This window comes from Glossina fuscipes, unplaced genomic scaffold, assembly GCF_014805625.2.
Source record: "Glossina fuscipes isolate IAEA_lab_2018 unplaced genomic scaffold, Yale_Gfus_2 27, whole genome shotgun sequence".
NCBI lineage: Eukaryota > Metazoa > Arthropoda > Insecta > Diptera > Glossinidae > Glossina > Glossina fuscipes.
Genome location: NW_023998422.1, coordinates 3,442,163 through 3,462,673, shown reverse-complemented (window position 1 = coordinate 3,462,673; position 20,511 = coordinate 3,442,163). Strand labels below are relative to the sequence as shown.

The 20,511-nt window shown below is 33.7% G+C and overlaps 6 protein-coding genes across 9 annotated transcripts in view; 2 read left to right on the top strand and 4 right to left on the bottom strand.

Annotated features, from left to right (window-relative positions):
• The window catches only part of LOC119635701 (GATA zinc finger domain-containing protein 5), a 46,227-nt gene extending 45,534 nt beyond the window's left edge, over window positions 1–693 (bottom strand). For both annotated transcript variants that reach the window (XM_038030666.1, XM_038030669.1), the window contains exon 1: window positions 110–693. The gene's annotated coding sequence lies outside the window, so the exon portion shown is untranslated. The remainder of the gene's footprint in view (window positions 1–109) is intronic.
• Window positions 694–3,627: 2,934 nt separating this feature from the next.
• LOC119635801 (lethal(2)neighbour of tid protein 2) lies at window positions 3,628–7,566 on the top strand. The gene is made up of 2 exons (XM_038030806.1): window positions 3,628–3,932; window positions 6,233–7,566. Exons 1-2 carry the CDS (start codon window positions 3,674–3,676, stop codon window positions 7,564–7,566), a joined length of 1,593 nt encoding a protein of 530 aa, XP_037886734.1. The 5' UTR covers window positions 3,628–3,673.
• On the bottom strand, window positions 4,149–5,926 carry LOC119635979 (protein tumorous imaginal discs, mitochondrial). 2 transcript variants are annotated; one of them, XM_038031044.1, is made up of 2 exons: window positions 4,466–5,926; window positions 4,149–4,394 (listed from the first exon to the last, which is right to left on the bottom strand). In XM_038031044.1, the coding sequence occupies exons 1-2, from the start codon at window positions 5,824–5,826 to the stop codon at window positions 4,253–4,255; spliced, it is 1,503 nt and encodes a 500-aa protein (XP_037886972.1). In that variant the 5' UTR covers window positions 5,827–5,926; the 3' UTR covers window positions 4,149–4,252. The 2 variants fall into 2 exon arrangements, with proteins under 2 accessions (XP_037886972.1, XP_037886973.1); XM_038031045.1 differs by having other exon boundaries at window positions 4,305–4,394; window positions 4,461–5,924.
• Window positions 7,567–7,887: 321 nt separating the features above from the next.
• On the bottom strand, window positions 7,888–10,612 carry LOC119635939 (protein lethal(2)denticleless). Its single transcript, XM_038030980.1, has 3 exons — window positions 10,459–10,612; window positions 9,619–10,274; window positions 7,888–9,551 (listed from the first exon to the last, which is right to left on the bottom strand). Exons 1-3 carry the CDS (start codon window positions 10,508–10,510, stop codon window positions 8,013–8,015), a joined length of 2,247 nt encoding a protein of 748 aa, XP_037886908.1. The 5' UTR covers window positions 10,511–10,612; the 3' UTR covers window positions 7,888–8,012.
• Window positions 10,613–11,265: 653 nt separating this feature from the next.
• Window positions 11,266–16,263, top strand: LOC119635940 (augmin complex subunit dgt5). Its single transcript, XM_038030981.1, has 9 exons — window positions 11,266–11,434; window positions 12,217–12,349; window positions 13,397–13,541; window positions 13,615–13,863; window positions 13,937–14,448; window positions 14,523–14,968; window positions 15,062–15,249; window positions 15,325–16,101; window positions 16,165–16,263. Exons 1-8 carry the CDS (start codon window positions 11,340–11,342, stop codon window positions 15,585–15,587), a joined length of 2,031 nt encoding a protein of 676 aa, XP_037886909.1. The 5' UTR covers window positions 11,266–11,339; the 3' UTR covers window positions 15,588–16,101; window positions 16,165–16,263.
• Window positions 16,264–17,442: 1,179 nt separating this feature from the next.
• The window catches only part of LOC119635605 (lachesin), a 48,086-nt gene continuing 45,017 nt past the window's right edge, over window positions 17,443–20,511 (bottom strand). For both annotated transcript variants that reach the window (XM_038030486.1, XM_038030487.1), the window contains exon 3: window positions 17,443–18,574. In XM_038030486.1, coding sequence (XP_037886414.1) covers window positions 18,033–18,574 — 542 coding nt within the window. In that variant the 3' untranslated portion in view covers window positions 17,443–18,032. The remainder of the gene's footprint in view (window positions 18,575–20,511) is intronic.

The window sequence follows — 20,511 nt, the reverse complement described above, 5'->3', positions numbered from 1 at the left end:
ATAAAAAACTTTATAATTTTGTACATTTCCGTTTATTATATAGAGTGTTCTTATTTGCTTTTCAAATAGAAATTGTTTTTTAGTTGCATCTTTCTTAGATTTACTTTACCTTTTCTGTTGAGTTTGTAATTTAGCTAAGTTTACCACACTAAATATCTTTCTTGTTTTTTATTTAATTTTTACTTTAATATTAAACAATAGTTTTATTCATTAATCATTTATAAAAACTATTTATTTATGAATATTATTTAACTTATTTTGCATATGGTCTCGCTTTTGCCAGGCTTTACCGTTCAAAAGTTCAAAAGTTTTTTCTAATTTTAACATTCACTAGTTAATTATATGTATATAAAGTGTTTATTTTTTAGTTTTCTTCTTAATATTATATATATTTACGCACATTCTTTCGCACAAAGTTTTGCGACAAAAAATTTACACATCTCTTTAGTTTGTCACAAGTAAGATTATATGTTCGAGCTTAATACTCGTTTATAAGATTATTTCTTTTTTGTTCATTAAAATTTTTTAAAAAAACATACAAATTGTTACGGCTTTTATTTCATTTCCTTGAGATCTTGCAAGCTTCACTTCAAGAACCTAAATACACCTCCAATAGTCTAAAAGAAATATAAATTGAAAATAAATCCGAAACCGCTTTAACCCGAAGACAACATGCCAACAACAAGAAACAAACTGAAAATGCATACTTATACAATAAAGTTAACGGCTGGTTTTTTTCCTTCACAAGTTTTCTAAAAAAAAGTACCATGTGTTGAGAACAGAGAGAGAACACAGTTGCGTTCAATAAATGGCAACACTTTGCCATGAATAACAAGAAGATGTAATTAATCACATGTTCATAGGTTTCTGTTAAACATAAACATCAATTGTAACAATAACAAGAGACGACAAGAAGAAGAAATTAATCACATGTTCATAGACTTCTGTAAAACATAAAAATCTAATTTTACTCTCTGTTAAATGTATCAAGTCGAGTCTCTATCTATGTTAAATTCATCAAATTAAATTTCTATCTAAGTTAAATGTGGAAATCTAATTTTAATCTCTATAACAGACTATCTATACTTTTTTATAAAAGGTCAATAGTCTTAATTTATTTAAGTCCATTTGTTGTTCACAATAATTTTTTTCTTTATTTCGTTTTATTTATTATAAAAACTCATAAAACACAGGAATGGCAATAAAGTTTTCTGTTGTTGATTTCTTGAATAGCGGGAGAAGAAGAAGACACAAAACACATCTGTAATAATAAAGTTGAAACACATGATTCTCAAATATACGTTTCTTTTCTTTCTTTTATTGTTTTTCAATAAGCCCGATTTTCGAGAAGTGAATTTCAATTTTTTAAAGTGAAACATTATTTAATTCGAAAGACAATTTCGTTTCTGATCGAACGGGCAATGTTTCTCGGAAAACCGAAAGGGTTTGAACAAAAGTTCGAATCTCCCTACCCTTCCGTGAGGGATTTGAAAGAAGTAAAGTCGCGTTGGAGCTAATACGTAAAGACATTTGTGAAAACAACATCAATATTCATTCACAACAACCCAAAGATCTGTTACGCTGCCTAAGCTGGGATTTTGTAAAGGCAATTATTATTTCTGGTCACCAATGCTAATGGAAATCTGCTATGCCTAGCGTCGGCTGATAAATGCGCCAAAATATTTGGAAGGCTCCGGTGAGCCATTGGAAATGGCACAGACTATAGAGCGGGTTGAGAGAAGCAGTGACATTAAGAAATTTTATATGGAATTGCACACAACAGAAATTACTTTAATAAAGAAGATATCTAAATGCGTATAGAAGATACTTTGCAGCTAAAGCTATATTGTATTGTATGCCTTCTTCTGTTCTTATAAAAAGTGGTGCAAATTCGGTTAGGTTGATTTTATTGTCAATTTGTTATTATGCGTCATCAAATATTGAATATTAAATCTTTTTATCATATGGAGATCCATTATTTTGAACGAATTGTTGACCAAATTTCCTACGACCATACATCTTGTGGTTTATAAATTATATGCAATGACATTTTCTGTACTCTCTGCTTGTTATCCTTCAATCATAGTAATTTTTTTCTTCTTGTGAACTAATAAACATTAAACTGTATTCAATCTCAAAGTTCCGTTGAATGTATTTGGAGTTTGTTTCTTATAAGCGGACTGGCCCTAATTTCAAATTTTATAATAAGGTTGTAAAGTCATATTTAAATTTAATTAGAAAAAACACAAACCAGAAAATGTTAACAGAGCTCAGTTAAGCCGCTAACGGAGCTTTATCAAATCGAGTCTCGGAGAGATTTAAAGCAAAATTTAATTAGAGTAACACTTTCAAGTTTTTTTTTAGATATTATAAAAAATATGCGACTTTATCTTAATTAATTAAAACTTAGTATAAAAAGGTCTTTTTACTATGTCAAATACAAGGCTGAAATATTGAAAGTTTACTTAACCACTGTGACCAAACCAAGTCATGTGGTTAAAGGAAACTAATATTACGCGAATCCCTGATCAATGGCCATTCCAACTGTGTATTATAGTTATGAAGTTTCCTTGGGTAAAATTTGAAAAGGTTTTCGGAGTAATTTTCCAGCCCATATTTTCTCGTCGGATAAATTCTCAAGAACCAACAAACGCGATAAGGTATTACACTGTAAAAAAGAGAAGTGTTTTAAGAAAGGAACCAAACAAGTTGGAGATACTCGCAAAAAAATTGGAGCAGTACTAATGATTTCAAAAGTCAATCAGGAAATATAAATAAAATGCAAATGAATTTTAATGCCATGCAAACTCGAAAAGAAGTGAACGACTTTATTAATTCTGATGATGAAAAGGATAAGGAAAAGAAAGATAACATTAACTGCAAATGAAATTGACGAGAACAACGTAAATGAAGTAGTTTATGTTATGAAATTATCATCTGAATCGAATGTTGCAAAAAAGCCATGAAATAATGGCAATAACGAGGCCGTTTTTCCAAAATCTCCTCACATCTGCAATTCAGGTACGACCATTACTTCAAAATCTGCACCATCATACTGTAATATTCCCAACAATTCAAAAAGAGCCGGAGACACGTCCTCTAGTAAAACAACACAGAAGCATCTAGTAGATCACTAACCACTTCCACAAACTCAACCGACATTTCGAACAAGTTGAATAAATTAATCATTGTTCAAGAAACATATGGTACTAAGTCTTTGAAAAATTCATACACAACATGCAAAAAAATTGCCTTGCATTACCAATCTAACAAACTTCTGCGGAAACTAGCAGAAACTTCTGCTTCTCTAATATTCAGTAAAACTAACCAGAAAACGCTTGCTTCTGCAACATTAACAAGCAATGATAAAAACTCTTTGGATCTTGTGCGAGTTATTAATCGCGAGTCTTCTATAAAATATGAAGAATACCTTCTCCTGCCGGCTGCTAGAAACGGGTGAACAGCAAAAAGCGTTTCATTCACCACGTGTATAAAAATATATTTTTGCGCGTTAAATAAGAGATTTGACAGCACAGATGAAAACAATCTTTTATAAGGCACTGAACGCGCTTTTTAACATATCTAAAACAGCTGGTGGCATTTATTTTATCAACATTAACCCGGCTAACGCATTAATAATTATATTTGGATATTTTTAAAACCAAAATAGGTTATGGCATTAGTTCGCGCTGTCAACCGTGAATATGCTATCTTACGATTTTATAGAAAATTCCTAAATTTTGAATACGTTAAATATCTGATATTCGACCCGGCCGCTTTGCCCATAATTACGATATTTATATTGTTGTTCGAACTTATGCTAAATGTGTTTGTCATAGAAAAAGTGCCATATACTGAAATTGATTGGAAGGCATACATGCAAGAATGTGAAGGTTTTCTGAATGGTACCACCAACTATGCCTTGCTAAAGGGTAAGTATATATATGTAGTTTTTTCCCATCTGGCAAAAAGATATTAATACTCTAATAATAAAAATCCTAAGAGCGTCTAGAAGTTTGTTTTCATCTCTCATCATAAGGCAGAGTAACATAAATAATCAAGACATAGTATTCAGTACTAATAACGTGGTAATGCTTCTGCAAGACATTACCGCATAATTTTATTAACTATCGTTTGTATAGTTTCGTTTCACAAGCTTTTTTAAAAAAACTAAAATTTCTAATAACTATAACATATTTACATAACATGGTATTTTTAAAGTTAAGTTTTCTTGGGCTGATTTGCTGTCTATTTAATTAAATATAGACTTTAATTTCGATAATAATCCTTTATCTTTTGAATCATCATCATCTTGCTTTGTTTTGGTTTTATTAAAGACTTCCTCTGCCGATGAAAACTGAGTGGAATTATCATTGCCCGTGCTGGCAAATGTTCTGTAATTCACATTTAAATTAGAATAGATTTTCTACATCGTAAAAATGAATTTGTTTTGATTGTACTTTACGTTGATTTGCTGCTACCATCTTTCCGTTTAGTTATGCCATGTATTGAGCCGGGCGTGTTCGTTTCTAGTTCAGCATATTTAATAAGTAATTCTTTTTGTTCTTTATTAAGATGTTTGGGCATTTCAATTTTAACTGTTACATAGTGATCACCATGTCCAAGGGCATTAACACGCTTAAGACCTTTTCCGCGCAATAATATCTTGTGATGCGAAGAAGTGCCAGGTTCAATATTCAGCCACTCATCTTCATATACGCCTTCTATTCGCACAGTGCCGCCTAGAACAGCCTGACTTAACGATATTGTAGCACTTGAGTGTACGTCTGCTCCCTTCCGTTTGAAATGCCGACTTGGCTCTACACGAAAAGTAACGAAGAGTTCCTTTTTGCCCACTTGCATGCGCACGGTTTGTCCATCTTCAATGCCAGCCGGCACAGGTACGGTTGCTTTTTTGCGCTGCACTGTCTGTCCTTTGCCTTCGCATTCAGCACACGGATATTTCACGTACTGACGTGTGCCCTGGCAATAACGACAAGTAGATCGCATAACAAAAGGTCCAGTGGATATGGTTTCCATTCCAGTGCCATTGCAATACTGACAGCGACCGGGTTTTGTGCCAGGCTCGCATTTTGTGCCTTTGCATTTTGGACATGTGTCAACAATATTAACATTTACATCCTTATTAACACCACGTGCCGCTTGAGCGAAACTTAAATCCATTACGATTTCTTGGGCTCGGCCGAACCCAAATTGAGACTCGGCGAAGTCCTCAAAGTTGTTTGGAGAAAAATTATGATCACCAAAAATTTTACGAAACAATTCTTCCGGATCTATGGTTGATCTAAATTGCCAACTTTGGGAAAATCCTTGAGGACCATGACCGCCGAATCCTGCACCGCCATTGCGACCCATTTCCTCAGCAGTTTGTCCATATGTATCGAATTCGCGACGTTTTTGATCGTCACTCAGTACTTCATACGCTTCTGATACCTCTTGGAATTTCCGACTTGCATCCGGATCATTTTTGTTCGTATCTGGATGGTATTTTTTTGCGAGTTGATAGTAGGCTTTTTTTATTTCCTTAGATGAAGCATTTTTGGCTACTCCCAAAATTTGATAGTAGTCTTTGCCATTTAAAAGATGACTAGTATGAAAGTTACGTTTCGCTGCTATCGCCGTTGTTATAGGTGTTATAGGTGCAATCCCGTCAACCGGGCGTCGTAAAGAAATGAATGCAGCGAACGGCCTGTGTACTTGTAAGAATTTGTAGACGCTTCCATTGCTCTCGAGAATTTGATAGCGAACAATTTTAATTGATGCTTGACGTAATATACGTAAATTTAATGAATTACACGAAATCATTTCAAAAAATCTTTTTTCTTTTTTCACAATTCTTTTACACAAAACGCAGCTGATGAAATGCCGTAACTTCCATGCTTTTTTCGACTAATGTCAAGTTTATGCTGCTTCTTATATATATATTTTTTTTCATAAGAACTCGTTCATTCACAATTACAAAAGAAAATGATAGTCCGAAGCAAGGTTGCTATGAGTTTTCTCGTTTGAATGACAAGTAAAATTTATTCGAAAAATTTAATATATTAAAGAATTTATATTTTAAAGAAGATATTGCAGAAAGTATGCGCACGCTTTACTATTTGTCACTATGTTCTACTACCTATGTATTAAGTAGTATTTATTTCTTATGTTGATCCTACGATTTCCGATATCATTAAAATGTTTGATTTTTATGTTAATCTATTTATAGGTGATACTGGTCCATTGGTTTATCCAGCTGGCTTTGTTTATATATACTCCATCTTATATTACGTCACAAGCCGCGGTCAAAATATACATTTAGCGCAGTATATTTTCGGCGTAATCTATTTACTGCAGCTATGGTTGGTCTTACGTTTATATAGTAAAAGTCGTAAAGTACCGCCTTATGTTTTAATAATCAGTGCCTTTACTTCCTATCGTATTCACTCCATTTATGTTTTACGTCTTTTTAATGATCCCATAGCCATACTATTTTTATATGCTTCTCTCAATCTTTTTGTAGATCGTTATTGGTTTTGGGGTAGTATCTTTTATAGTTTGGGTGTGAGTACCAAAATGAATATACTACTTTTCTCTCCGGCTTTATTTTTTTTCTATTTAACAAATGTAGGTTGGTTAAAGACTATACAGCAATTATTTGTGTGTGCCGTTGTCCAACTAATATTGGGGGCACCGTTCCTTTTCACTTACCCGATAGAATATCTGAAAAGTAGTTTCGATATGGGTCGTGTTTTTGATCATAAATGGACTGTAAATTATAGATTTTTACCTAAACCGATATTTGAAAACAAATATTTCCATCTAACTCTATTGGTCATGCATTTACTAATGCTCTTTATGTTTGTTAAACCAACAATGACTTACTTTCAAAATTACGCACGCTTAAGAGAATTAGAAAAGCAATTCCAACCTCAACTGGATAAACAAAATACAAAAATTAGGCAAACTAAACCGAAAAAAAGCAAAAAATCGCGTTCAAGTAAACAACAGCTGGAATCGAAGGACGAGCTGACACGCGATCAACAGGCATTTATTAAAAGCTTTGAAAAAAGTTTGCAACGAACATCGGGTTTAAAAGAACATAAGAAAATTGACTCTGAAGAAAGGCTAGGCCAGCAGAATTTGGCTATACACTTCGATCAGTGTACGCAATTGGCTTTAACGCCTTTCTTCATAACTAATTTCATAGGCGTCGTGTTTGCACGCTCGCTACATTATCAATTCTATGTCTGGTATTTTCATTCCCTGCCATACTTGGCTTGGTCTACGCCCTACAGCTTGGGTACACGTTATTTACTTTTGGGTTTAATTGAATTTTGCTGGAACACCTATCCAAGCACTTACTTTTCAAGTGTCATACTTCATCTATGCCACTTTGTACTTTTGGCCGGGTTAGGTTACAATGTATATAAAACCCTTTACCAAAGTAACACATCACAACGACAACAAGACGAGAAAACCAATGAAAGCTTTGATGATAATCAGTTAAATCAGTTAAATAGTTCAATTTCTTTAGAAAAAACTAAGAAGAAAAATAACTAAATTGTCACATTTTGATTAACTGATAACGAGTTTATTAAATAAAGCATATCAGAGGATTTTCCAATGAAGACGTTTTTATACATTTATTGAAACGAATAAAAAGTAGTGGATACTTTAAAAAAAAAAAAAAAGAAAACTTAAGTGTCATATTCAATGTGAAAGTAATAAAAACAAAATATTTTAAATTTAACTCGAATTTGTTCTTAACTACACTACGATTTTAAAAAGTGGCTCCTTTTTGAAAAATTTCCACGTGAGGAAAACAAGATACTTTACTGCGCTACACTTTAAGGGGCAAGAGATTGAAGTAAAACTCTGCTAGTGTGAATGTGCGTAATTAAAAAAAGGCCGCTTATGAAGGACTTCCAAATAAATAAATTTTACATGACTACAATAAACAACCTTAAAATTTCAGTGCAGGTAACATGATGGAAGAGATATGATTTTTATTTAGCGGCTGCCGTCAATGTGCTTTTAGAAGTCCTAAGTTCGTCTGCGTTTGTTGCTGCAGCCGTTAACGAGTTATTTCTTTGTACACTGAAAAAGCGTAAAAGCGTTGTCTCACTATTGCGACGAGTAGAGGAGAGCGTGCGTGGAGAAGAATTTGGTGAATTGCCGCCACCGACAGCATAATAATGATTGCAGTGAGACAAGCGGCGTCGTGGTGTAATAGCACTGCGTGGACTGCCCTCAGCATGTTTCAAATGCTGCACACGTGGGGACGTTATTGTGGTATTTTCGTCTCTGTGTGTTATTATATTCAAACCTGCATTTGCATTAGGATCCTGACAATTTTGTATTCTCTCTGTTAGCGTTATATTACGTTTGGACATCATTTGTTTTTGTTTGCGCAATTTCGTCAGCCAATCTACCTTGACTTGAAGCGGTCGTTTTGGTGACATTATACCCAAATGCGGTGCTTCGCCGTTTAAAACATAATTCGGTAAATTTGATGTGGGCGAATTTGTTAATGAGGGCGGGGAACTTGGACTTAAATTATTACACGGTATATTGTGCAGCTGTGGGGGTGTTGTAGCCATTGTGGGAGAATTTTTCCTGGTTGATGGAGAAAGTGTAACGCAATCAAGTGCTTCCTCCTTTTCCAGTATAGTAGCTTGTTGTCTCTCCTCTTTATTTAAGACATTTTCATTTAAATGAACAGCTGCCTTACTGGTGCTCGCAATATCCGCCTCGTTCGAAACGTTATAACCGAATAGGCGCCGTCCGCAACCTTCTAATAATTTTGGTCTTTTGACTAGCTGTATATACTCCATCCCTTGGCTGACGTCATTCAAGAGAGCATTTAAACTACGTTTAGCTGTGGATACTGGTTTTTGATTCATAGATTCATGAATATGTTGCTTTGTCGATTTTGGAGTATTCTCAGAAGTCTTTGGTTCTTGTTTCTGTAAATGGGTTGGCAATTTCATTATATATTCGGCATATCCACAATAATTATCAAATAACTCTTGCGCGGTCAGCTTCGAAGGTCCTATACGCCAAATTTTATGACGTGCATCATCACTACAAGTAACCAATGGGCAGTCATGTGTAGCGCCCCACGCTACACAAGTTACTTCAACATTATGGCCGGATAGGCTAATTAAAGGTTCGGTGGGATAATCAAGATTCCAGATGTAGGCTTTCTCATCAGAACTGCCGCTGGCTAAATATTTGCCATCAGGACTAAGGCATGATTTTATGTAAAATGTACCATTTAGCAAGCCTTTAAAGCGGGCTAAAGGTTGTGGCGAATAAGAGCAAATATTGTAACAATATATGGTATTATCCATACAATTGGCATACAAATGTGTACCCGCCGTGTTTGCAATAAGGTTCGTGTACCCTTTAAATGTGGAAGTTCCAGCGTAAGGAAGACTGTATTTTGGAAGAGGTTCCTTTTTAAAAGTTGTATAGTTACGCCTTAAATCCCAAACTTTTATAATACCATCGCCGGCACCACAGGATATTAAAGTATTTGCGTCCTTAAAAAACAGGTCGAGTTACAAAGATATTATCGTAAACAACATTTTAAATGAAAATGAAAACTACCTGAAACACGAGCCCCGTTACACTACTACTTGAGGGCGTATTTGTTGGCACTTTCGTGTGCAAACGTCGACGATTAGAAATTGGTGTAGCTGGTCCCCCTACATGACCACTACAAATGCGATTTTCTGGGCGGGAAGCCATCCTTGTCAAGTCAAAAGAAGCCAGGTTAGCTCTGCTATCCCATACGATTATAGCACCGTCTCGGCCGCCTGAGGCAAACACTGAAGGATCATGTTTGCGGAAAGCAGCCGTCTTTACGGATCTCGTATGTGCCTCAAACGAATTAATCTTACGAATATCACTGTCCGTCACATCCCACAAGCATGCTGAATGATCACCCGAGGCAGATACAAAACGCATCTGACCTGGCGCCCATTCTAAATCGAACACAGCATTATTATGATATTGAGGAGCTGATAGAGATTTTTCTGTCCTATCATAATTACGCTTCGTTGTATCTTGTAAAGCAATTTTTCCATCTTCATTAGCTATGGCCAATATATGGCGGTAGCCATCACAATTTGCAAATTTGGCTGAAAATATTGGCGGCTCAGGATTAAAATCCGAGTTTAAATTGGACGGTGAGATACCACGCCAACTATCCTCTTTGGCCACACACAAACGTCCCAGGGCGAAGTCGTAACTTAACACTTTAGCTGTAAAAATACATTACAAAAACTTTTTTGTATATTTAATAATCGGTAATTGTCTTTCTTTTGGCGGTAGTTAGTTTTCCCGCCTTGTTTATATCTTATATGATACATATATAAATATAAGGTATTTCTGCATAAAGGCCTTTCTCTAAAATTTTTTTCTTCTTTTCATTGCTATACTACTTACAAAATCCGTGTTGTCGTTGAAAATATTGATGTATACGATTAATATTTTCCATTATTTGACGAAGACAAATCAGTATTTCTTGGTAAATTAATGAAACTAACTATCCTTTTTTAAAATTGTCTGTAAATGCATTTTTGTCTGATGTCAAGAAATTTTGAATGAAATACAGAGTAGAATGCATTTGACAGCTTGAAATTGTTGTTGGTTTGAAGCAATAGTAAACAATATTGCCAACTCTCAATAATTGCAGTGAAACTTAATTTAGTACTTGTCTCAAACGAACAGAAAAGAACATTTTTATATAAATGAAGGAACAAAAATCAATTTGATAATCATGCAAAGCTATGATTGCAAAAACTGCTAACAATTTTTTTGTGACTTTGATAAAGTATTAAAACACATTTGCGGCTGCTTGGAATATACAAGAATTTATTTGCAAATTGGTGCCTAAAATAAGCTCACTGATTATACAATTTTTACTTAACTAGCTGTCATATGGACGCCGGACCATAAAAGCCCTTTGGTTTTGAATTATGTATCTCCGGCGCCTTATCAATGAAGCGAGAGTACATGGTAATGCACGGAAAGAGCCGTTTTGCTTACGTGTGACTTGATAAAAAGGAAAGTTTCTCGCTCTTTTTGTGCATACATATTGCAAAAAAAAAACACGAAATTCGAAAATAAAACTTAGCTAGCGCCATACGTACTCAATACCAAGGATTACCTTTTATTTATTTATTTAAAAATTCAAAAGACTTGGCTTTACTTTAAGAGGTAAAAACTTGACTTCATTGAATTTGTAAAGCGGCCATCTTCGAAATTGTTGTTTTCGCTTGTTTTTATTAAAGTTTGTTGAATTTTTAATTTATTTTACTTGAATTATGCCTATTGAAGATGACATTGATGCTTTTCGAGAATGGGCTACTCAACTAGGCTGCGCTCAAACTGCTTTGCCCAGCAAAGACGCTCTAAAGTCGTAAGTCGTAGGAATAATTGTCGTAAATGTGGGCGAAGAGGCGAGAAAAGCTTAATTCTTGGTCATTGTACAAAGTTGATCTTCAATTTAATTCTTATTGATACTGATGTGCAAACATGCGCAAACGCTTACGGAAAAGAAAGTTTGCGTTACAGAAGACATTATAGAAGACCTTTCCGGCATTTCTTGTATCCTCTATGAAAAACATATAAAAATATATCGAGACTAGCAGAAGTCAAACTGCTGAAGTGTGATTCATATAAACCCCATATGTAAAAAAAAAAAAAAATTAAAAGAACTGAAAACTTAGGTTTTGAAGTTCGTCAAGTCGCCGTTAAAGTTTTCAAATATTTTAAACAGTTTATGGTTTTCTCGTCCAAATTCTACAAAGGTGATTTGAAAACGTATATTATTAAGCTATCAATAGCTTATTATCTGCAAGGAAGATGAAAACTTAAGGCAGAGTACAAATTTTGGTTTCTATGAATTCTTTTAAATCTTGTTGTAAACCTTCATATGAAATTTTGTCGCGAATATTTATTATCATAAAGTTTTTTAAGGAGATCGGTCTAAACCAATCATTGATCACGGGACTTCAATATTTGTTTGACTTGATATTTGTTTATTCATCTTAATTAAAGTTTCGCCACTTTAAGAACAAGTAAAGTATAGAAAACCACCAAGCAACGTCTTCATAACTAATGAAGTTGAAAAAAGAATTTTTTTTCCTCATGCCCAATGCGTAAAATAATATGAATAATACTTTAGAAAACATTTTTCAGTGTCTTCAAATCGCGTCAACGAGATTTATTTTGCAATTTAATGAGACGTGTTAAGCCACGCAACGAATGCCAGAGTATAAGAGAAAAAATTCTGATAAATGAATTGGAAAAGTTAAACGATCTCGTAATACCAGTAAGTAGAAAATCTTTCTAAATACATATTTTAACTCGCGTTAAAATAATCTAGTCTTTCAGTTGGGCGCTGCCCAGTTTATCTTATTGTACGCAAAGAAAAAGAATTGAATTTTTCAAGGGTTACTTCAAAGAAAAAACCCTTTGATGTGAGATAAGGTGTTTCAATGACGCAGAAATTTTGGTTCTAACGATGCTTTGAGTCATTGAATAAACTCATGAATGAAAGCAAAACCAACAAATGAAATTCATGGGATTGTTGTTCTCAATGCGACCAAATAATTTTAGCTTTGATGCCATTCAATATCTTCCGCTAAACTCGCCTAGGAGAGTGCAATAAAATTCTTTCTCAGAGAAAATTTTATCTGGCTTTTTTTTCCAACTCTACCGAAATAATTTCATACAACTTGTCAAAACTATAGCATGTTTGTATCTCCATGTCCAAGTCAGGAATACTCCTATGAAATTATAAATCTTTCTTTTTAATAAGACCAACCATTCACGGGGATGTGCCGCTATCCATGTGTAACACGGTGACAGTTGGAAAAAAATTAAAAGTGCTAAGGTTGGTGCCGGGGGCAGCCTAGTGTGTGCTCCCAATCGGTAAGTAAGTGTTATTGATTTACCGGTTAAGCGCTTACTTCCGTCAAAGTAAACTCTACCACACTTGTGTTTCGAACCCGGGAACACTGTCGTGCCGGGGGCAGCCTAGTGTGTGTGCTCCCAATCGGTAAGTAAGTGTTATTGATTTACCGGTTAAGCGCTTACTTCCGTCAAAGTAAACTCTACCACACTTGTGTTGCGAACCCGGGAACACTGTCGTGAAAATTTTGTAGAAAATTCACAGATTACTGATATGATTCTTCACATCATGATCGTCCTGCCCATGTATATGAATTTGTGAGCTAATGGATTTCCTTTTGACATAAAGGCTATAACATTTGAAGTTATTTTGGTTCTTGAAATACGCTTGTGACTTGGCGAAATTCGCATTTCAAATTTATATTTTGACTCTAAAAAACTTATTGAAAATTTTGTATACTTTTAGGTTTCCAAGGGGGCCTTTTTACCTAAAGCAATGCAAATACATCTCAAAGTCCAAGATTTAAAAAAACAACAAAAAGATCTTCAGAAATTTGTGGAAGATCGAAAGAAAGAATATGAAGGCTTATCATCGAATATTAAAGCAAAAAGTTAGTCTATCTTAGTTAGATTATGTAACTAATAAGCCTGAAAGATAATCTTTACATATTTACTTATATCTAGATATACAAATAATTAAATTCGAAAGTAGATGCGAGATATTAGAAGCTAAAATCCTTATACTCGAATTCAAATCGCAAGATTTGGATGTGAAATTGAAAACTGAAGAAGAAAATCGAAAGAAAATTTTGTCAACGATACCCGTTGTACTAACATCCGAGAATAAAAGCGAAGCAAAAGCAGCCGAAGCTGTTAACGAAGCCATACGAAAATTGAAACAATTTTATGAATTTTGTGTGGAAAATAAAAGTTGTAAGTAATGATTTTTTATTTTTTATTCCGTTTAAAATAAAGGCTTAGTTTTGTTTTTTTTTTTTTTACTTAGCCCAACAGCTTTCGGAAGCTAAAAGTAAATTATGGTCTGATATGCGGCAAATATATTCGAGAGTACCGAATTTTATGCTATTTAATGCAATAATGCGCTTAAAAGAGGAGCAATTGCAAGATATTACAAACTTAAGTAAAACGGTTAATAATGACAGTCATTTGATGTTACTTTCCAAGGAGGATTGTTCGGAATTTGAATTTAATTTATTAAGGACTAAAGTGAATCTCTTGGGCTTATCGGTTAAATATTTGGTAGCTCGGCAAGAACGGCAACAACTTGATTCTCAGTTCCTCCGCTTATACTGCGAGTTTGAACCAAAGCTATTGGAAAAAGTGAAAATGTTTAATACTCACGTTGAAGATGAGAAAACCGAGGAAACATTACGTGAATATATTGTGCAATATAATGCGCGAATTTTTATTAAAGGCCAGAATGAGTCCCTGCTGCAGCATATCGATAGTCTTAAAGCGGAAATTGATTCTACTACTAGAGACGTAGAACATCACGAGGTACGAATTTTTTTGCACAATCAACTTGTAAAGGAGACACGATTTGATAAGATATTTGGTATATAACATTTTAGATACTTTTAGGATCTGTTAAAGACATATATAATCGCATCTCAATTTCTGTGAATCGTATACGATACGAAATGTCGCAATTATCTCAAATCAAGGACAGAATTATTTATTCAAAAGGCTTAATGGAACATCAATTGCACAGTTTGCAACCAGCAATGAGAGCCAAGTCAAGAATAAAAGTGAACAACATCAACGATAATCAAAATTTTCTACAATTAAGTGATATTTTTGAGACAAGCCCTGATGAAGTTTTTTGTAGCACAAAATTAGATTTTGACGACAACGCTTCCGCATTGAATAACACCACCTTTTCGCAGCGTAGCTTTTACAATAGCGATGTAACACTAATGCCGCAGGCTCAGCCGATTACTTTGCCACCTCACACTATGGAATTAAGCACATTTGCCGAGTTGCCATTAGAACGTTTAAATTGCGTACCAAAAGAATGGTAAGTGAAGTGGAGTTTGTCCAAATATTTAAAAACAAAATCATCATCGCTTGTTCGTTTTTGTCTCTTTTACTCCGATTCATTTTTACTCAGTTTGTTCCTTTTATCACCCAATCCCCTGATTATTGAAACACGTGAACTTACATCTACTATTCAATTGGCTCCCGGCATTTTATTAACACCCTTCGGCGCTTTACAGGAAGTCCGAAAACACATTATGTGGGCGGAATTGATTGCGGCCCATTCAAATAGCATAAAATTGAATTCAGACATATGTATAGGTATTTATTTAAATGCACACATATACATATGCTATGTATGATATATGCAAACTTCCATAAATCTTTTCATTTCAGTTGACATCTCCGCCTTAAAACTAAAAGCTAAACAAGAGCATGATAGAATTGCAGAATTATTGGATAAAATTCATGATACAACTAACAATACTATGCATCAACTAGAGAGGTTGAATAAATTATACGATTTCATAATTGCGAATCCTCTCCGCCACTTTATACCCATAACTAAGAAATTCAATAATCAATCATACTGCGAATATGAAGCGGAATTCGAATTGTATTATCGTATGGCCACTGCAGGCAATTCCATCAAAGAATAATATTATTATTATAGCTAAGGCTAATCAACGTCATTATTTCATATATCGAGTATATTGTGTTTTAAAGGGGGATGATGATTTTCCCGTCGCATGTACATAGTAGTAGAACACAAAAATTGTGATTGAAATGCAAATTGTGTTATATAGTTCTTTCAAGGAGAGAAAACAAGACAACCGTTATACATAAACTCTGCTTATTAATAATGTTACACTTATATATATATATATTTCTTTTTAATGCCGTTTTATGCATAACATATAATGTTATCATTTTTGAGTATACTACGAAGTAAAACACAACCTCTGTAAATCAATTTGAATGATAATTAAAAAGAGTTTCGGTTGACTGAAATTAAATAAAAAAATCATCTAAAAATATTTCGTTGAATGCTTTGCTGGCGTCGGATATAGTGATCAAAATAGGGCTACTCTTGCATTTTGTTTATATAATTGGTTTAGCTTGGAGACTGCCGCAATTGTATTTAAGTGAAAGTTAATACTTTTTAGGACTTTGGTAATTGTGCGATGCAATCAGGTCGTTATTTACAGATGTAAATGTTAACTATGCTCTTCTTAGTTTGGTCATCGAAGTATTCGGTTATACTACATACTAGTTAGGGATTTTTTGAAGAATGTATTTATGATGAACGTAATATTCGGAATTAGTTTAGACATGTTTGGACACATACAAATACATTTTTGGATGGAAGTATGGTGGATATAAAATTTGGAATTGACGCCGATAAGTACTCTCACACAATAAATTTTGAACCGCAACTTGGTACAAATATCTACAATTTAAATATTCCTTAGGTATTAGCTGTAGAGAGTAGATTCCTTTGGAAAAATTTATGGATTGCTTGGAATTTTGGCTTAAAGCATTGCGAGGTATCATTTCAGACATCAATATGCTGAGAATATCTTTCTGAAAATTTCAAATTATTAGTAATGGCCTCGTTTGGCCACTTACGTGACCTTCTCAGGAACCGAGCAAAACAAATGAATCGATTGGAAGAATTAGAACGGAAGTCGGTACGAAGCGTCATTTAGGAAAATACGAAATGCGGTCGTAAAGGAATTTGTCGTGATGAAGCCCCAATTGATGTGTCTAACATAAACGGTATAATAACGCCTGTTCAACTGATATAATATTGATTGATAAACGTCTGCAAGTGAAGCAAGGGGGGAAAGTGAATTAGTAACACTGGCTTCAGAAGTACGTTCTTCTCTGAAAAGTAGATGCAATAAGTAATGCTGATAGGATTTTTTTTTATTTTTTTTATTTTCATTATCTTTTGTTAATATTTTATTTAAAATTTATTTTTGCATATTGTAGATGTATGATGAGATGTATGATAAGACTTAATACATTGGCATTTCATTTTAAATTTTATTTGTTGCTATTTATTTAGTTAGTATTTACACCCAATTAAAATGTAAAAGAATTTTGTCTGCTTTTTTTTTTTCTTTTGGGTCCATTGTGAAAAAATTGTTATAATAAAATTAAACTTAAATTTTAAACAGAGCTACACATATACATTTCAGAATCGTATTATGCTACGTATAAGAAAAACATTTTTCTTGGACTTAAAAACTATTTCTAAAAAAAAAAGAAAAATTATATATGAATGTATATATATATATATATATATATATATATTTATACATACATATACACATATATAAAATCTCTTAACCATAAAAATTGACGCGATGGATTTACGTAAAAAAAGAGGTCTACGTTTAATTTACAAATATCCATAAGTATTTCGCTTAATTAGATAAATTTACTTAATGGAAATATTTCATAAATTATTTAAAATAAATATCAAATATTTTCCGTTTTTTTTTTTTGTTTTTCTTTTTCAATAAAAAAAAAAACGAAATCTAAGGTTTACACAGTAGTTTATTATTGTGATGTTTTAACTGAAAACTAAAAAAAAAAAGTTTATATATATGTATATATATATATATATGAGATATTAATAGTTGTTGTACTTTAAAAAAGAGTAGAAGAAAACGATAAAATTTATTAAAGGGTATTTAAAAGAGAAAAAAATTCGCTATCGTAAAAAATAAGGAATTAAAATATGGAATAAAAAATTCTTAAAGAAGTCATTTTACGTTGCCACGGACGGGTTAAGGTTTAAGGTATTATTCAATTTTTTTTATTTTAATTAAATATAGAATTATTTTTTTCATTTTTTTGTTTATATAATGAAAACTTAAAATTTAAACTCAGCACAAAATTCAAAGCTTGTCTTGGGATTTTATGTTTAAAGAATTTTTTTTTTTTTTTTTAATATAATATTTATAATTAATGCTGATTGTTTTTGCTTTAATCACTTTTTTCTAACCACAAATAGCCTGAATTGCTCTTTTTCTCTTATAATGTTTTTATTTTTTGTTTTGTTTCGCTATCACTGGCCATCTCTCTGATCGAATTTATCTGATATATAATAACGCCGCTAAAAAACCTATTGTGGCAAATAGAGTGCCAGCCAAATGTTCGGCACCATCGAAATATGCTTGACCGCAAGCCGGTGGACAAACGGGTATAGGAGTTTCGAATAGATTCACCCTAGCGTCAGCCTCGCCTAGTTTATTAACAGCTTTGCAAACATAATCGCCGTACTGACGCTTCTCAATGGTTATGACGCGTAATGTCGAGTCGCTATATTCGTCAGCTGTAGCGAAATGAGAAATACTGTAATGTTGATTGTTGGACAATTGTATGTCATCCTTTAGCCAAACAATAGCTGGCGGTGGATATGCTTCTATATGACATTCCAGATCCATATCATATTGCAATGCTTGTCCCAAGCGCGGACGTGGTACAGTTATGACGGGAGCAAATTCCACTTCCAAGTTGACGTTACGACGATCGCCTTTACTAACGCCATTATCAGCCACACAATAATAAGTACCGCGATCTTCCTTCTTCACTGACTTGATTCTCAATATATTACCAACAAAAGTAGCGCTGTCTGTAAAGAAACAAAAAGAGAAGACATTAAGTTGATATTTGCATTTGTGTGGTGTCCAAGTACGTGTAAAAAGAAAGCGAAACTTTTAACAAAATGTAAAATGTAATGTCGCCGAACGTGAAAACAGTTCAGATCGAAATACATTTTTCGACTACTTTTCCCGGAGTGCAAAGTTATTTTAAAAAATCATGATATGAATAGCTGCAGGAATGGTGGATGTTTTAGTGGTAGGCCGTGGCCCACTATAGTGTTTTTACTTGTTTTTTTTTTTTTTTTTGCGTTTCTCTTAGAAAAATAGGTAGAGCGCATTGTGCAACGATAATTTATTATGAAGGGGACTTGACTCTATGCATACGATTCCGAAACACCCGACCAATCGAGCGAGCACCGAAACTCTCGCCTCATAATCGTTGAAAAATCAAGGACCGCAATGTAATGCGTTATGAACTTTTTTCGCTAGACTACTTTGGCTTTGGATGATATACGCGGGATGTTGTGTAACTTTTATTCAAAGCATGGCCCATGATTAGTTACGACTTCACGCCTAAAAGAAGCCATATTCGGGCATCGTCAGAAGAATTGGAGCATCATTCGAGCAAGCGATAAGTAATCTATTGAAACCTGTGTTAGTCAGAGGGAGCGAAGTCTGCTGATAATACCGGGGAGCAAGATATCCCAGGTTGGAACTGCAAACATTTAATGAGCGAGTTTTGCTACATTGAGGCGAATTCCTTCACTCACAATATCATGACTTCTGGCATACTACGCCCATTTTTTGGCGCAATTATATCGGTTTCATTTGATTGGAAGAGTCTTTTTTTTTGATACCCTACGCCCAGCTGACACTCATTTGAGGGTTTGGTCAAGTATATCCAGCCATATCGTCGATGTTATTGATTTGCGTACTGTATAGCGTGATTATTTACTCATTGGACACTGTAGCGCATTCATTGTTGATCACTCGTAAGGATTTAGCTGCGTTGTCCTTTGAATTAGCCAGGAAAAGTAAAGTTTCCCGCAAATTTCTTTTCTTTGCCACAAACCCATATCTATTCAAAACTCTACGAAGCTGTGTTGTGTACGCTTTAATAAGATGATTTATATATACAGTTGCAGTTAGCTTAAGGACCGTATTTTTATATGTTTTTAATTTTTTTCTTAATGTATATCCTGCAGTACTAATTACAATCTCTCTTACCGAACCGGACCGAATTTGAATTTGTGCTCCTAGCTAGAGATATTAGAAGACGATAAATATGAGCGGCTTGGAAGAACAAGAAGAGATCGTTTTTTGATCAAATCAATATATTATCGAGTGGCGATTTGTTACAAACATTTAGCGAGTTGTAATAAAATCATTTATTCACCCTCTGAAACGGCTGCAAAGGCGTATGGTTTTTTTTTTTTTTTTTTTTTTGATCTTTATATATGTATATATAGGCTTGTAATAGTGTTAAGACGAACATAGCGCTTTGTTGTTTTTTGTTTGGGACAACTTTAATTTTTCATTTACTACGTATGTGTATGAATTCTCAATATAATTTATCTTTAATGGCGCAACGGGCGGAAATATACCAAAAGGTGCGAAATAATACCAAAAGTTCGCATTATCTACACATACTAATCCGATTCATAACACTGTCTTGTATATAAGAGTCGTTGTGTGTAATGTGACAAATCACATTTGCTGCTTTTGAAAGCCTTTAAAAAGCCTTAAATGAATACATTATAGCCCCTCTGTAAAAGTAAAGTCGAATTTTCAAAAAATTAAAAAAAAAAAAAACAGAGAAAAAAGCAATTCCACCACAAAATTACACTTGACTGCAGATCAAATCGAATCAAACTCTCTAAGATTATCAACACAAAACAAAGCGAAAGGAAACAAAAAAAAAAAAAAAACAATTTTAATGGTTTTGGTCAAGTGTTGTTCGAGGAGA